Below are 17952 nucleotides of genomic sequence, written 5' to 3' on the forward strand. Positions count from 1 at the left end.
GTAGGAAGCAGTATCAACTCATTCTTCATTGTCTACCAACCAAACAGCCTACGGGATGCTTTGTTAGGGGAGATTTCTGGCTGCTGCGAAGGGCAGGGGCGTGGAGGGCTGGCGGGCTGCAGGAAGGCTTGCTTAAAACTGGGTGGTTGCAAGCCAAGCTGGCCGCTTCCAACCACGGAAGCAAGTGACACGTTAGGATTTGAGATCCATGCCTGATGTGTAAACAATCCACCAGCCTCCATGAAAGGATTTAAAGCTTTGAACAAATTAACTGAGCTTGCCAGGGAGACCACAGTTCTTTCTGCTTGAAGCTATTAGGATGCAAAATGCCTAAAAAATATGGACAACTCAAAAGCACAAATTTAAAAAAATGCATCCTGCCAGTTTTAATACTGTTGCACATTTCTAAGAAAAGAACCTGACAGTAGTTTTTCTTCTTTTTATTACCTAATAGACTAGGTAGCATGGAATTTTTAAATGCTCATTAGTTAGCTCTGGAGTAAATTTGCCTTTTCTTCTTATTGATGTCTCAGAACAAATATGTGTGATAAGAGGTTCTATAAATTTTATTTCTTATTTTTCTTGAAAAAGATTGGCAAGAAATAGAGATAATTAGAGCTTTACTATACTGCACTCTGTTGGTATTATTTGGTAATAAAAACATTTATGATTTATCAAAGTGGGAGTTGTTTTTATTTAACTACTTGACAGAAAAGGAACCATGTGAGAGGCAAAAACCTGAAGGTGTAGAAATGATATTAATCTTTGTCATCAAAGGCAAGCAAAATATTTAGAAACGGATCTCTTTTTCTTTTGAGGAGACTACTTTAGAGTCCTGTGCTTACGTTCTATGATTGAGCAAAGAAACCATTCTAAAAACTCAAACTTAGTCATTTCAGTTTCTGAGTTTGGTCAGTAGGGAAGGGAAGGTTGACATTCTAAACGTGTTTTAAAACAGGATTTTGGCCTGAAGCAAGCAATCATAAGTGTCTTTTGAACTCTCTTCATAGGTTATTGACTTTAGAAAATCCCCAAAGCAGTGAAAATTAATAGAGAATAACCTCGATTTAATCTTTTCGTAAATATTGTTTGAAATTCTACTGAGTCACTATAGAAATAAGTAGAAGTTCTCCTTTCAAGAAATGGTAAATTCAGCCAAACAAATACCAAAATAGAAAACAAATTGTTATTTATTTTTTGGTTATGACTTGAGCTTAAAAATTTATATGAGTTGTTTTTGAAATAAATGTTTGAGGTCAATACATAGAAATTTTCATTTGATCTGAAGTGCCATACTAAAATTCAGTGTCTAAAATTATATTATCTTGTTTTTAAAAATTATTTAGATTTTGACAATAATGTGAGGATATGGTCATTTTTTATCTATTTTCTCCTTTGTGGATTTCTGCACACATGCAACCTCTGGAGCTAAGGAAGAGAGAAACATCCTTTTCTTTCTTTCCACCGCTGTAAAAGTGTGATGAATCTTTCCAGCCCCATATAAATTAATGTTAAGGTTTCTTTACTCCAGTTTATTATCGTCTGACCTCTAACCCAGAGGTCAGAGAATCAGACTGATTAATTCAACTTCGTGGTCATTATTTCAAATGATAGTTCAGAATGGGGGGATAATTGGTTATGCTGATAGTCTCATTTAATTATACTTCATTGTTAAAAAAATTAGGTTAGCAATACTAAATGTACTACCATGAAGGAAGAGTCTACCAGATGTCCTCATTTGAATGCTTTATGGCTGACTTTCTCTCTCTCTCTCTCTTCTTCCTCTCAGAATATCAACACCTTTGAGAACAGAATGTTAATGCTTGATGGGATGCCGTCAGTCAGAGTCAAAACCGAGCTTTTGGAATCTGAACAAGGGGTAAGTTTCCAACAATGCCCCACCTTCTTCTCTACGTGAGCGCAGCAGTCATTTCCAGAGCATCCTGACATTTGCTGACTTTCACTTGCCTGTGCCGTTTCTCTTGACCCACGATCATCTGCGGCTGGTGGATTCTCGCCCATTTGTAGCCTCAGCCATGTCTAACTTGGAAAAGACAACTTCCTGAAACTAGGAAGGCACAGTGACCTTATAAGAACCATATGGTTTTATTTAAGTTAGTGAAGGTTTTTGAAAAGCTAATAAAAATCCAAAGCAAAGAGGAATTTAAAAAAAAAAATAAAATAGGAATATAACCTCCATGCCAAAATGGCTTCTTTCTTAGGAAGTTACAGGGTACAGGTATGGGAATGTTCCTCTTTGCCGGGTTGGTTTCACTTTTGACATTTGTATTTACCCTTTTGTGTACCACGAGGACTAGATGACAGTTGACGAAATTCGGGTCGGTGAGTTTGAAGTGCGAGTAAAGCAAAAGAAGGCTTAGCTAACAAGACATAGCAAAATTGACACACGAACATTGAAATATGAAGACTTAAGATTGGGTTGAAAATTGAAAATACGAAGACTTAAGAGCATAGCTGGACTTCTTTTTTAAAAGGACATGGGTGATTTTGTAATTGTTAACATCTGTAGCTTTCGTAGTTGAAATTGTAATAAGGCCGTGTGACTGCGTGCGGCCTTGGCTGACCACGTTTCGTATTTATGTGTGAAAGCACTGCTCGTGTGCCCGGGGGCCCACTGCCTCCCTGTGTTACTAACCCCCCACCATTGAGGCACTCCAGGTGACCGGAACTAGGATGGATTAAGTAAATATTTCATCTTAATCTTATTAACTTATCTCTTAACCACAAACAGCACAGCACTGGCCGTGTTTTATAAGTGAGCAACCAGAAGACATTATAAATGTCGATTAAATTTCACTTGTAAAAATCTGTGTGCGTGAGTTGGTGTGGGACCCCAATCGAGGGGCTCAAGGGGTTGGGATGCTGCTGGATTAGAGGGACTTCATTGTGAGGAACCGAGGGCATGAATCCTGCTGGTAGCACGTAGAGGGTTTCTGCGGTAACTTCCCCAGGCCCGAGCAATCCGGGGCAGGGCGAATGGTGTCACAGTATAAAGTTCTTTTATTCACGTGCAGCCTGTGTCTGAAACGGTTTGTAGTCAGTGTTGATTGTTGTCGCTCTGCAGTGAACTCTGTGGAGTATGTCAGCCGCTGACACGCCTTCCCCGCTCTGGGCGGGATGTGTCCGCAGACCCACTTAGGGTCAACCTGACACTTAGGCTGCGGAGCATCACCATAGAAGAAACCGGTTGGCGGCGAATGATACCATTTGTTCCTTGTAGACAGTGCCGCAGGAAGACATCTTGTCTCCGCCTGGATTTTCTAGCCTGACTCAATCAAGTTAAACTCTATGTCTTCCAGACCAAGTAGTTTTTACCTTTGCTGTTGGACCTAACATGGGAAGGATTTGTTTGATTTCTTGGGAATTTCCGTTTTCCTATTCCAAGTGCATGAGCATCAGTTTCTGCAGGTAAATTCCTACACACCCCGTGTTTAAGTTGAACACACCACACAGACCACAGTGTCCCATTCACAGAGGATAATAGCCTTTTTCCACTGCTGATGGAAAAACGATAAAGTGGTATATCCCACATGGTTGCTTTTATGTCACGAGATGTTCTTCAACTCGAGTAGCAGTAAATCTACTCGAGTCACGCGTGTTGGAGGAAAGCAGGGAAGCACAGAAGCCAGAAGGTCCTACTTGTGCTGCTGCTCAGAGCAACGAGGGTCCTCATTGCCGCCAGCTCTGGGAACCTTTGGTGATGTCAGGATACTTCCCCTTTACTGTCCGTTTTCAGTTGTAAGGTAAGGTTTGCATGAAAGATTTAGATGCACAAAAAACAAAAGCCAGGATTCCTAGGGGTTTTCCATTGTGAATACGAACCTCATGCTACTTGCTTCATAGAAAGTATTTACTGCCCTCAAATAAGGACAGGAAAAATGGTAGGTTTGTAGGTTTTACTTAACTCTTAGTTATTAAAATCAGTTTTCCTCCTTGTGAATGGAGCTGCTGTTAATATTTTAACCCGCATTTAGATTGTGTATGTTGAAGGGAAGTAGAAACTTGATTTTATTCTTTTCCTTACCTTTGTATGAACTTCTTAAATATATGGCAGACATAATTTTGTTCTCTTTTACAGTAAAGCTTTAAGAGAAGCAGCCCAGTGTTTAATGGAATGTATTATGACCTCATTATTTATGAAATATAGTAATTTGTGTTTAATCATTTATAATATTTCAGTCCAATTTTTCTTTAAAATTAGGGATTAAAATCTAGACTTTTAGTGAACTTCACTTTTGTTCATTTTATTAGAGTTTTTAATTGGGGTATAATGGGGTTGGGTGATACATAGTATCATTTCAGAATCAGAACTATTTTAGATAAGGAATAACAGAATTCTAAAGATTTCCTTATTTCAGTCTTCTAGGACTCTCCTCAGTTCCTGTTAGAAGCTGGTTGAAGTTTGACTATTTTTATAAGAAAGTGTGAACATTGCTGAACTTGATCAAATATGTGATTATGGGCTTTTGAAAAAGATGTGATATTAGTAACAATAAACACAAAGTCATAGAAATGAATCAGTGCATCACAGCAATGAATGAGAAAGCCTCAGCTTGATGTCAAGGATTAGATTCTGAAATCACTCTGAAGACTTAATTTCACGAGTGTGTTTTTAAGATATAGACATTAAACATTCAGTCTTTAGGGGAAGAAAAGTTTCAAGTGCTTTTCAGGCTCCGGGTGGCATTGTAAAGATGCACTACATAATACAGCCCTCCTGTTTCAGTGCGCCACGCACACATATGTCCATTCTCCTCTGCTGGTTATAAATAGTCCCTGTCAGCTGGTCTGTACATATCTCCCCACCCTTCCAAGGAATTCCAGACCTGATGACCACATTTCAGAGCTGGAAGAAAGACTGTGGAATGGGTTTAGATTAGCTACTCTGCTTTCTGTCTTCTCTGAAAAGTTCTGGTTGCCTGACCTCATTCTCTTAATAGTTTAATGGTGTGTGAAGGGGATAGTCACAGCTCTTCAATCAGATTGTAAGCTCTTGGAGGGCAAGAACTGTTCCTTGTATTTTTCTTGCAGGTCCCAGTCCCCGGCAAGTGGTCAGGAAATACATGCTTTACTTGTCTGGGTATTATAACTGGCATGGTGAAAAAATACGGAACCAGTGCGTCATTCCTCATTATAAACCTGCTCTGTCGACTTCATAAATAAACAATAAAACAATAAAACTTGGAAATGCTGGAAACACACATTCTCATTGATGGTATAGTGTTCAGCTTGTAGCCCTGTGAACGGAATAGGTACAGTAACGTATCCACACCGACTCTGTGCCCCTCCCCGCCTTCTGTTTGGAATTCTGTCACTCCCGCATCCTTAGTTTTATGATATCTAAGTAGATTATTATTGTAGTCTCTTGAAACGGGACTTTGGTTTTCTTCGGGCTTGTCGGTAATACAGCACATGCTGCTAAGCAGTCCATGGGAAGGGCACGTGCTCTTGTGATACACTTCAGGGGCACAGCAAGGAGTGCTTGAATGACTTTGACTGTGACCTTTGGTGCTTGTGTCCTGCTGTTACAAGAGCTTCCCAAATGCTGTCGGCCTTTGGATGTTCTAACATGTTATTAAGCAAAGGACGAAAGCAGGAAGAAGAGGACTGGAACGATTCTACCCAGAGATAAGGAAGGAGCAGAGAAAGGGTACTGCCTCAAAGATGTAAAATATGATTTTTGTTCCTGGCCTTGGAGCTCCCTGGCTTGAATGGCCTTGGGAAGTGACCGCATAACTCCAGGCCTCTATGTCCTCGACTGTACAGTGGGGGTGTTAAAGGCTGGCCCAGGTTCCAGCCAACATTCTTCAAGTCTGGTAATGGGCCAGGAGTGAGAAAAAGCATTTCTCCTTGGGACTTTAACAATCCTACCATGAGGAAGCTACCTGTGTGTGCAGGTAGAAATGCCTAGACTTGAAAGGGGGGCAGACCCAAGTTCAGATGTTCCCCGTGCCATGGGCCAGCTGTGTGGGACCCATTGGTCTCTGTCCACCTATTTCTCCTCTTTTGGGAAGTGAAGTGAACCGTCCAGCCTCCGAAGAGCCTGCCTCCCTGCTTGAAGAAGAGCAGGAATAAAAAGGACCCCATTGCTTCCGTTTCTATGGATGCAATTCTCGTATCATATTTAGTAGAGATTAAACAACTGGACTAATTTAGAATTCTATTTTTTTTTTTAAAGATTTATTTATTTATTTGACAGAGAGAGATTACAAGTAGAGAGGCAGGCAGAGAGAGAGAGGAGGAAGCAGGCTCCCTGCTGAGCAGAGAGCCCGATGCGGGACTCGATCCCAGGACCCTGAGATCATGACCTGAGCCGAAGGCAGCGGCTTAACCCACTGAGCCACCCAGGCGCCCTAGAATTCTATTTTTTTTTTTTAATTTTTTTAAAAAAAGATTTTATTTATTTATTTGACAGATCACAAGTAGGCAGAGAGAGGAAGGGAAGCAGGCTTTCTGAGAGCCCGATGTGGGGCTTGATCCCAGGACCCTGGGAACATGACCTGAGCCGAAGGCAGAAGCTTTAACCCACTGAGCCACTCAGGCACCCCATAATTTAGAATTTTAAAAGAAGAGTTAAATCAGATCTCTAAGTCTAACCCTTATTTATTTATTTTTTTGAATTTTTATTTAAGCATATCTGGAGAAATATTTCAAATTCTGGTTAGATTTTATCACATAAGAAATGGGATAATGAAGCCAGAAATCAGTGATTCCATGAACACGAAAGTGACACCATATTTTGGTGTGACAGTGGCATTTGGCCACAATTTTTTAGCAAAGGGGTTCTGAGTGTGTATACGTCAGAGAATACTTCTTGATGTGTTTACCGGGGAGACGATGAGGTGTGTGGGATTTGCGGCAGAGTGAAGTGGGGGGACAGAATGCGCGGGGAGGAAGATGACGGACGGCGGGCCAGGATTCCGTCATTGTTGAAGCCATGTGACCGGTACCCTGGGGGCTCGTGTAACCGTTCTGCCTGATTTTGTGTATCTTTGAGATCGTTGGAAGTAAAATGTTTAAAAAGGAAAAGAAGCTCTCTAAATAAAAATAGAAAAGTTCATCAGTGCACGGGCATCAGACGGAGTCCTCAGGGAAACTCGCCTCACCCGGCCACCCTCAGTGTCCGCTCCGTCTGTGGGGAAGGAGTGCCAGCAGTGCTCAGGCCTGGGGTTCTCCTCTCCCTTCCGCTGTAGGGCACGTGCGTTTCTGACCTGTGGGCCTGGAGGTGGAGAGTGGTAGCAAGAGTGGAGCAGAGAGAGAGGGAGAAACGTGTTGGGTTTTTTGCCAATTTTAAGGGCTCCAAACAGTCTGTGATTGGGTTGTAGAAGACCTTCGTGCGTTCCACCGGGGGCAAAGCCCAATGTGTCTTTACCGCAGCTGTGGGACCCCGAAGGGTGCAGGTGTGGCAGCAGATGGGTTTAATCGTATCCTCATGGCTTACGAGTAGGAAATGTCAGGCCAGAGATCCCTATGAGCACCCTAATTTTAGAGATAGGACAGCAGAGGGGCGCCTAGGTGGCTCAGTTGGTTAAGCATCTGCCTTTGGCTTGGTCATGATCCCAGGGACCTGGAATTGAGGCCCACATCGGGCTCTGTGCTCAGTGGAAAGCCTGCTCTTCCCTCTCCCTCTGCTGCTCCCCCTTGCTTGTGTTCTCTCTCTCTCTCTCTCAAATAAATAAATAAATCTTTAAGAAAACTAGAGTGAGAGGACAGAAGGGAGTAATGACCCTTTTTCTAGATGCAGCTTGCAGTAACTTTTGCAAAGCATTCTGCAGGACATTCATAACAAGGTGGTGAAGGCATTTCTGTATCACAAAAGACAGACTAGCAGCGTTAAGGTAGTATATTGTACCTTCCTGTAGAGTAGAGTTTTGCTTTATGCTTCTCACTATTCCTCATCATCTCAGCACAAGGAGCTTACAGCTAGGCAGGGCTTGATGAATAGTAATTCAGATGCTATTTATTGTAAGTGAGAGCCAGGGCCAGACTGTAGAATATTGAGGATTTTGAGACAGGTGCTGTTTTGGAAAAGACCCCAATCTTTAGGCTTAATAAAGAAATGGAGACAGGTGCAAGTCTTGTAGCTGAACCGAGACATGTGCTATGGAATGTTTAAGACAGGCAGTTGTATCAAAATTTAGTAGCTTTAGAGAAAAACAACAACAACAACAAACCTTTTTCTTTTTCTCAGAAAACTGTTATGTTTAATCTCACATAAAAGGTTTAATATATATCTGTGTATAAAAGCTTAGCAAGACACTGTTACTGTAATGACTTCATCAGAAGAAAAGAAAAAGCATTGTAAAAATGCCACTTGCATTACCCTTTAACAGAGGCTCATTATTACCTCCCCTACTGCAGAACAGGAGCCGGCGTAGCTAGTAAATTGGTAGAATTATCTTAGACATATGAATTTGCTTATCATTTAATATTCTCCCATGACCCACGGCTTGAGATCTTTTGATCTGTAGTGAAATCTTTGCATATCACTACGTGGCTTCAAAGAAAAACATATGCAGAAGTTGTGTTATTCCTAATCTGAGAAGACCATTTTTAAAAAAAAAAAAAGGGCAGGAAAAAGTATCTGTACTTGCAAAACTCATTTTAAGGAAGAGCTATCCTCCACTAAAGAAGCAGAGTTGGACTGATTTTAATAATGTCAGAATGGCCAATAAATGTATTAATAGAAAGAATTGAAAATCAATGAGCTGTGATAGTAATTACAGATAGTACCCAAGGGAAATATAGCAGGCAGGCAAATCCTTTCCCTTGGGGGCTGCCCTGGGCAAAGCTATGAAGTTGATAATTCTGCCCTCCCTCTTTCCCATTAGCAATGTACTTTCTCCTTCAACTTAATTCTTGTCCATTCACAGCCCAGACGTTCCCAGCCCTCCGTGCATGCGGTGATGGCTCAGGGTACCCACGGACCCACAGACCCACTGATGACCAGTTCTAACTGGAGTCTCTTTAATTGAGGAAAATGTAAAGTGCTATTCTTTCTGGGAGTCATTTGCATTTTTATAGGGTCAGTGCTTTCTAAAAAAGAACACTTCTTAAAGAATAATTTGGAAATTTGGAGTTAGGGAAAATTAACCTCTCTGCAATATTTCAGTTTATGCATGATTGTGTTTTCCTCCATGTACTGGTCTTCATGGTAGAATTACAAAAACAAAATCTGGACCATGAGGCAAGAGTTGCTCTTTATCTAGATATGTTTTCATGTGCTAATATTTACATGCTGATTCACAGTTTATAACTGTGATTATAGCTTATTTAACCCTTGGAGGACTTTTGCTTTGGACCACGTGGGATTAGTTACCATGGGAACTGACCTCTTACCGTAGACAATTAGAAAGCCAGATAAAATATATGAAATGCTTTTACATATTGAGCAACAGACAGTTAAGGACTATGATCCTTAGGAGTAAGGCAGAAAAGGAGGTGAACCTTACTGGTGTCAGCCTTCTGCCTAAGAGCAAAGCAGAGAGAAGAACCCAGATAGGGCCTAACAGTCACTGAGTTAGGTAGCAGGGATTGGAATTTGGGAAAGATCAAGGCAACTGGCTTTTAAGGGGAACAATAACAGAGAAAGGAGTTGTACAGAAGGAGCTCCAGAGATCCTCAAAGTGACCCCCTAAGAAGGGTTTGGCTAGGTAACCATCTACCTGTGTGTGGAGGAAAATAAGAAAAGAACAAAGAAGGCAACTGGCAAATAGTTCTTTTTCTCTTTCTTTCTTTCTTTTTTAATTTTTTTTAAAGATTTTCTTTATTTATTTGACAAAGAGAGAGATCACAAGTAGGCAGAGCAGCAAGGGGCGGGGTGGGGGGGGGGCGCAGAAGCAGGCTCCCTGTTGAGCAGAGAGCCCGAGGTGGGGCTAGATCCCAGGACCCTGCCTGAGATCATGACCTTAGTGGAAGGCAGAGGCTTAACCCACTGAGCCACCCAGGCCCCCCCTTCTTAAAAAAGAATTTATTTATTTATTTATTTATTTGAGAGAGGGAGAGGGACAGTGTCTGCCTAAGTGTGGGGGAGGAGCAGAGGGAGAGGGACAAGCAGACTCCTCACTGAGCACAGAGCTTGACTCTGGGCTCAAACCTAGGACCCTGAGATCATGACCTGTGCTGAAGTCAGTTGCTTAACTGACTAATCCACCCAGGTGCCCCTCTGGAGCAATTCTTAGAGCTCACATACAGTTTCCACTGACCAGAATGGAGAGACACCTTTGTACATGAGATAGAGGTCTCAGAAGGGCCACAGGTTAGTAATGGGACTGAATTCATCCCACAGTTGTCTCGGCTGGGTTTTGCCCTGATGTAGGTGAAAAGCAAACCCTGAAAATGTCAAACTAACCTGGAAGTTATTTAATTATACCAGAGCAAAATCCAGCACTCTGGAAGAAGACATAACAAGATCTAGCCCTCAGTGATGTAAAGGTTCCACCATCTGGAAATTGATCATAACTGAATCAATTGATCAGATAGCAAACAAGATGAAAAGAACCTCTGTGACCTGTGGAGGAATCTCAAGTAGTGTAACATATGTACAATTGCACTGTCAAGAGAGGCAGGGTCAGAAAAATCATTTGAAGAAATAATGGCTGGACATTATCTGAATATGAGGAGAACCCACATATCCAAGAAAATCAGTTAGCCCCAAGCTGAAGAAACCACACCAAAACATAAGATAATCAAGTTGCTGGAAATAGGTAATAAAGAATAGTCTGGAAGCGGCCAGCAGAGAAGAGGGGACTATATCTGATATGTAAAGAAGCGATCAGACTTCTCACCACATAAGACAGAAGAAAGAACTTCCTTAGGTGACAGGAAAAGGACACTAGATAGAAATTCTGGATCTACACAAGGAAATGGAGAGTACTCAAAATGCTAAGAGTCTAGGCAAGTATAAAAGATGTAAAAAAAAAATCTTTTTAAAAGAAAATGGTGCAATGCAAACATAATAACACATTGTGGAGTTTATGACCTATTGGATGAAAATCAACAACAGCAGTAGCACAGAGATGGGGGTGTGGAAGGAAGTACACCATTTGGGATGGTATTATTTGAAGGTAGACGAAGAACCACACACGCGTGCACACACAAAACACACGCACACACACCTACACAGTAAAAAAGCCAATAAAGTTAATAAACCAAGGGTGGAAATCAACTGGAAGCATTTTAAGAAATACTCCATTTTCTCAGAATGAAGGCAGAAAAGAGGAAAGATGAACAAAGAACAGGTGGAAGAGAGAGAAAACAAAGCGTGAGTTGGTGCATTTAAACACTGTATGTTAAGAATTGTGTTGAAACGGGAAGAGTTTAAGCACTCCATTTAAAAGATAGATTTTCAGCTTGGGAATAAAAGCAAGACCTAAGTACATCCCACCTGTAAGATGTTCTCCTTAAATATAAAGATGCAGGTACCTAATAAGTGACAGGGTACAATCAAGAATAGTCAACATCATGAAGCAGAAACAAGAATGGTGGTTGTCAGGGGTTTGATGGACCGGGATGTGGGCAGTTTGAGGGTGTAGAATTTCAGGTTTGCAAGATGAGAAAAGAGCTGTTCGAGAGTAATGTGAATGTGGTTAACACTACTGATCTGCACATTTAAAGATGGATGTGGGTAAATATATTTTGTGTTCATGACCTCAATTAAAAATAAAAATAAGTGTTTAAACCCTGAGAGCTGATGATTCATAAGTGTACCGGAGAGCTGGTGTAGATTACTGTACCAGTAATCTACAGTAGTGGCTGAAGGAGAACTTCAGCAGAAATAATTTCTGATGGCCTCACATGGGATGTGACTTTTTTAGAAGGCCTGCTTGTTATAGCAGCAGTCATGTGTGAGTAAATGGCCCTGCCTTTACTTACAATAGATACCTCTTAAATAAAGGTTGGCTTTAACAATGCCCTTCTCCTGACTTTGGAGGAAAAAGTTTTGTGTGAAACGTGGGGTCACTTGGGTGTAAGTCTTCCCTGTCTTGTTGATTGTGGACAAGGCTTATCCTGCTCCAGATCAGACACTGGAATTCTTATGTCCAATAACATTTTTATTAATAAATAATTTAAGTATATATAAAAACCTTTCAAGAAGAAATTAAAGACATGATCACATTACCTTGCAATAAAAGCTGTTAATAGTTTAGGATATTTTCTTCCAGGGACATAATAAGTCTATACTAAACATTCTTCTTCTTCTTCTTCTTCTTTTTTTTTTTTTAAAGAGTTTATTTATTTATTTGACAGAGAAAGATCACAAGTAGGCAGAGAGAGAGGAAGGGAAGCAGGCTCCCTGCCGAGCAGAGAGGCCAATGCGGGGCTCGATCATGACCTGAGCCGAAGGCAGAGGCTTTAACCCACTGAGCCACCCAGGCATCCCTATACTAAACATTCTTTTAAACAAACAGAAAGTAAAAGGATAGAGAAGGATATGTATACCCTAAATCACAACACCGAAAACAAAGCTGTGATCCCTGTATTAATATGAGATGAAATAGACTTCATAGAAAGGAATATAGCCAGAGATAAAGTGGAACATTTCATAATGATAAGATCACTTATTTATAGGACATAACAGTCCTACATGCTTTTGTATGTCTTGAGTATGTAATGTCATCCCCATTACTAAAGAAAATTGCAGAGCTCTTGTATGTCAAGGTCACATCCCCAGTAAGTAACAGGGATGGGACTGGAGTCCTGTCTTGTGAATCAGAATCTTTGCACTATTGTAAGCTTTCTTTGTTGTTCAGCTTTGATAGCTGTTGTAACTACAGTATTGCAAACAATCTGATATAAAATAACTCTCACTATAATATTCGTGTTTAAGAAGGATTTAAGCAGATCTTATGGAAGGTGATAGTTGAACATGCCAATAAATGCAAATTTACCTAGAGAGGCTCATGGCCACTCCAGTAGTCTGCAGTAAATAGGATTTCTTGGGTCTCTCTTTTATCTTAATTGTGTAGGATTCAAAAACAGTTTTTTACTATGTGCCATGTTTATTTTAATATAAAATAATGTTTGCAAGTATTTAATAATGGTAGAAATTACAAGAGTATTCCATGACTATCACATGGACACAATTGTATTTTGCTGTGTGTCACTTTTGGAAATCTAAAGGAGCAGAGCAAAGCTGACACCACATATCAGGTTCAGTTTTCTAGAAAACTTCTTGGTCTCTGTCATAGGATCTTGAAAGCCCAGAGTTTTATAAATATGTAACAACATAAAGACGCCCACTGTGCTTTTTCTTTTTTTGCTTTACAAATTACGTCAGCATCATCACTGAGGACAATGCGTACGTACATTGCTACCAAGGCACATTCCAGCTGGTGGAAAGTTTGATCAACTTAATATCTTGCTGACTGGTCTTGTCTGTGGCCTGTGGAAAGATGAGTCTGTCTCGATCCACTGGTTAGTCCTTTTTCTTGTCTGAAGGGAATACTGTCAGATTTTCTTAGTAAAAGAGTATCTACTTCTTGTCAGTCGTAAATGAACTCTGATGTTCACATGACTTAGGGTTCCCATGATCCGTTCTCTTCCCACCTCTCCATCTTCAGTTTCATTGCTGTGCTCTTGTCATAACTAATTATACCTTTGTCAATGAAGCCATGAAGATGATGATTGAAAGTATTCACTCTTAAAGCCTGAGAAGACTTCAAAATTAAGAAAAAGAATGTACTTTTCTTAGGTTTTTTTTTTTTTAACCTCAATGTATACTATTTTTGTTTTCAGTATGAAAGAAATGAACACAGTTGTAGTTTGTAAACCTCTAACCTCCTTTGTCTAAGTCAGCTCTAACCAAGAAGTAGAATAAGTCTCCTGAGTTGCTTCAGGTATTGTTCTGAATTTCATATGAAGAGGAGTATTCAAACCATTTAAAAATGGATCTTCATGTTGCATCACCACTTCCTCATATCAGGGAGATCATATGATAGTTGTCTTTCTCCGCTTGACTTATTTCGCTAAGCATGATACGCTCTAGTTCCATCCTTGTTGTCGCAAATGGCAAGATTTCATTTCCTTTGATGGCTGCTAAAATATGTTTATAAAAAATTAAAAACTAAAAAAAAAAGAATACAAATTACTAAAATATAAAAAAAATTGGATCATCAATATATTGTTGTGTGTTTACTAAGAAAACAGAGGCAAAAAATTCGAAGTGAAGTATTTGCTATGAACAGTGTAGTGGCTTCTGGCACATTTTAGGGACCAGACAGTTTAGACATTGATTTTAGGCCCATACACATGATCTTCTCATGTATAGGATATGTTTCTCCCCACTCCCCCAGCAAATACTGTACTTAATGAAAACTTACTTTTTTTTAAACTTAGAAAAAATTTTTTTAAGTAAGTTCAACCCCCAATGTGGGGCTCAAATTCTCTACTCGGAGATCAAGAGTCCCAAACTCTACCTACTGAGCTAGCCAGGCACCCCAGTAAAAACTTAGATTTTTAGAAATTTCAGTGTTTTACCCTCAAACACTTTGTGTGAGAAAATTATTTTCATATACATCATCTTTATTACTGTGATAAATTAAATATCAATAATAGGTCAAAGCCCTTAATGTCTATTCTTTTATTGAGTCATAAATTAGATATCAAGACCATTCTCTCATTCTGTTCTCATTGCATGGCTGTATTCGGCCATTTGCTCTTATCTCTCTCCCACCAAAGTTTATCGCCACAGTGGCTCCCCGTTTCCATACCGACATTCCGCAAATACGTATAAGTGGCGATGTTGCCTTCATTTCTCCTCCTTGGATTATTCTCCTTGGGATAGATTCACATTTCTTTGCAGGTTTTTTGAACTACAGAAATGTTTTGGGGAAGAGGTGAAACCTTTTCCTATGTTTAAATTCAGGTACAGTAAGGGGTATAGAATTCAGCTAGAATAAATGAAATTGTATACATAAACCTTAACACGGTGCACTATGCATTAGGTAAACAGTAAAATGCAACTGCTCTTGCAGTTGTTACTGTAGTCTGAATTTCTTCTTAATTTAATGATATAAAGTGATATATGTGTATGATATGGTGCATGTAAATTAAAATATATGCCTAGTTATTCACATAGATCTCAAAAGACCTAATAATCCTCCAAAGCTACATTCCATTATCCACTAAAAAATGGTACTATCCATGTGTATGCTTACACAGTAAACCTATACTGATAATATGCTATTATGTACTTGTCTTTATCATAATGCAAATTTAAAAATAAGTGTCTTTAGTTCTGTATTCTTGGACTTAATTCAGGGGTACTGTATCTCATCATGTATAACTAACTTTGCTTAAACATGAAGAACTAGAAACACTTGTTACTGTAGAAGGCATTTGAAATATTCAGAAACACATATGGCCATGATGGTTAAAGGAGTAATGGTTTAAAAATAACTCTCCATTTCATAAAACGAAACTATTTCTCTAATGAATATTTTATTTTAAATTTCTATTTCCACAAAGATAGTTGTATTGCCACCATTCAAAATTTCCATTGTTTTGAAAAATGATCCTTACAAAAACAGGAAGAGAACTAGGAGAGGCAAAACTAGTATATGATATATAATGTGACTTATCTCTTAAATTAATATCTTTTGCCTTTTCTACAGGAAAAATGATGCATAATGTTAAGCTATAACATTTGGAAATAGTGGGAGAAAAGCCACCAAATAATTGATATCCCTAGTTTTTGAATTACATAAATTATCATCTTTATGCCCTGAAAAGTGACTTGCTATTTTAAGAGACCTATGGCCTTTGTTAGAGTAAATTGTTTTCAAATGTCGGGAAATTGTACCTACGTGATCTGACCTACTTTATGTAGCTGACATGATTCACCAAAGCGTGTTATCAGAGTGTGTGGTACTCTTTTGGGATTCCGTGACTTCTTTGCTTTCTCATCTTGACTTTTTGCTGGCTTCCCATGTTGTGATTCCAGTTCCCCAGAATAGAATCTTTAAAGTTAACAGGAACAGGAATCCCTCCACTCCCTAGACTCGTACGGCGAGGGTGTAGACCCTTTGCCAGTCCATGGCCCCGTGCTCTGGAGTGATGCTGAAGGTAGCCCGGCAGGGCCGCCCACTCTCGGGGCGAGCGCAGTGGCCGGAGTGTCTGGCTGTTTGGAAGAGGTTGTGACAGACGCTCTAACATCAAATGCTGGGAGACAGGAACAGTGTCTTTTCACTGGAAGAGCCTTGGGATGTGGTTTGGCTTTCTTCCACCTGTATCGTTCCTTGCTGTGTAGGATTTAAGCATGCTTCTCTGACCTACTAGGAGATTTTCTGAATCGATATTTAAAAATATATATATATATATATATATATATATATCTCCACTTCAGCTAGTCAGGATGTCTTCTGTTGTTTACCACCGCTACTCACTTTCCTGCTTCAGTATGTTGGGGCTTAGCTCAGTGATTCTTGGGTTAAGTGCGTGGACCCTGGATCTGGACGGGCTGTATTCATGCTCTGGCACCAGCATTTGTTTAGGACCCGAGCAAGCTGGTTCTCGCTCAGCCTTGGTTTCTTCATCTGTAAAATGGGGATTATAGTAATCCCTACCTTGTGGAGTTTCTGGGTAATAAAGGAGTTAATATATATAATACTTACTAGCTGCTTGCTGTTGCTTCATCATAAGACCCTCTCCGTGACTGTAGCTGATTTCGGTCGCGGTTATCCTGCGCGTCCCAGGACAACAGTGCCTTTGCCATGAAGTACATTCCCATTGATTTCTCTCTTGTCTGCACTTTTGTTGAATCATCCTGTAGTCAGTGCCCACTTAATTTAGCACTTCATTGAGCTCAGATTGCATTATGTGTATTAACTGTTTGATGTCAGGCACATTCATTTGTGAATTCAGTTTCAAAACCATCATTTGGGGTTCAAGTTGTGAGGGATCTAAGTAGGCAGTAGCCTAACATGAAGGAGTCCCCCCAGTTTATTTGGAAGATGATCCTAATCTTAAATATCCCAGTAGGAATAGCTCTACTTGTTAGGGTTGTGTTTAAGGACACTGACACGATGTGTCTGGTCATTTATATCATCTCCAAAGACGGTCCTGGTAATCCTACAGTGATCATCTCTACGAGTGAGGCCAGATGTAATTAACAGTGGTTAAGGAACTTCTCTCAAGATCAAGCTGCTTCTCAGTGTCAGAACTAGCTGCGTTTGAACTTAAAAAAAAAAAAAAAAAAGATGTTTCCTGTTATATACTAGGTTGCCAGTTAACAAATGCTAGAAATATCCTAGGTGAAATAATCATGGGAAATCATTGATTTTTGCAGGCCTTTGAAGAATCATTCTCATTATTTAATTGTCATGTTTCGTGAAAAATATTTATTGAAATAATATCGTCTGTTGATTTGTTGACTGAATCTGATTTGGTTCATCCAGACCTTGCATTTCTTGGTGTTAGAAATGTATTTTCTTCTTCAGAGTTGGTAGTCTGAGGAAAAGTGGTGGCAAAGTGCTACTTTGCGTCTGTATGTATCCCTCGCATAAGTGACAGAATTTATTATGTGCTATTGTTGATGTTTGCATAAATGTAACGAGAAGTGGTATAGGGTATTGTGATCACCATTTTTCTCATCAACAGTTGGCAACATAATAATGTGGTCATTTGCCTAGAGCCCAGACATCCTCCGTGGCAGTGGGAGATTACAACCTAGGCCTTCCAGCACTTAGCCGACAGCTCAGTTGTTTAGCCGTATGCACAATTCAAGTGCCAATGTGTCATGTACACGGTTCAGGATCTTCAGCATTGCTGTGGATGGACGAGATCCCCAGAAATCGTCACGCACTTCAGTGATAGGTCTTAATGGGGCAAGGAAGTGCTGACCTGATGATGTGGATGCAAGTGGAACTGAGTCTTGATGGACGAGTTTGGAGAACAGCCATGGAGAAGACAAAGAAGACAGTCTTGGGTAGG

General features: G+C 40.0%; 1 protein-coding gene across 3 annotated transcripts in view; it reads left to right on the top strand.

Annotated features, from left to right (window-relative positions):
- Positions 1–17952, top strand: part of KLF12 (KLF transcription factor 12) — a 441551-nt gene that overhangs the window by 205910 nt on the left and 217689 nt on the right. For all 3 annotated transcript variants that reach the window (XM_059144589.1, XM_059144587.1, XM_059144588.1), the window contains exon 3: positions 1790–1879. Coding sequence is in view for 2 of the 3 variants with exons in the window: in XM_059144587.1 (XP_059000570.1) it covers positions 1790–1879 (90 nt within the window). In the remaining variant the exon portion in view is untranslated. The remainder of the gene's footprint in view (positions 1–1789; positions 1880–17952) is intronic.

Source organism: Mustela lutreola, chromosome 13 (genome assembly GCF_030435805.1).
Source record: "Mustela lutreola isolate mMusLut2 chromosome 13, mMusLut2.pri, whole genome shotgun sequence".
NCBI lineage: Eukaryota > Metazoa > Chordata > Mammalia > Carnivora > Mustelidae > Mustela > Mustela lutreola.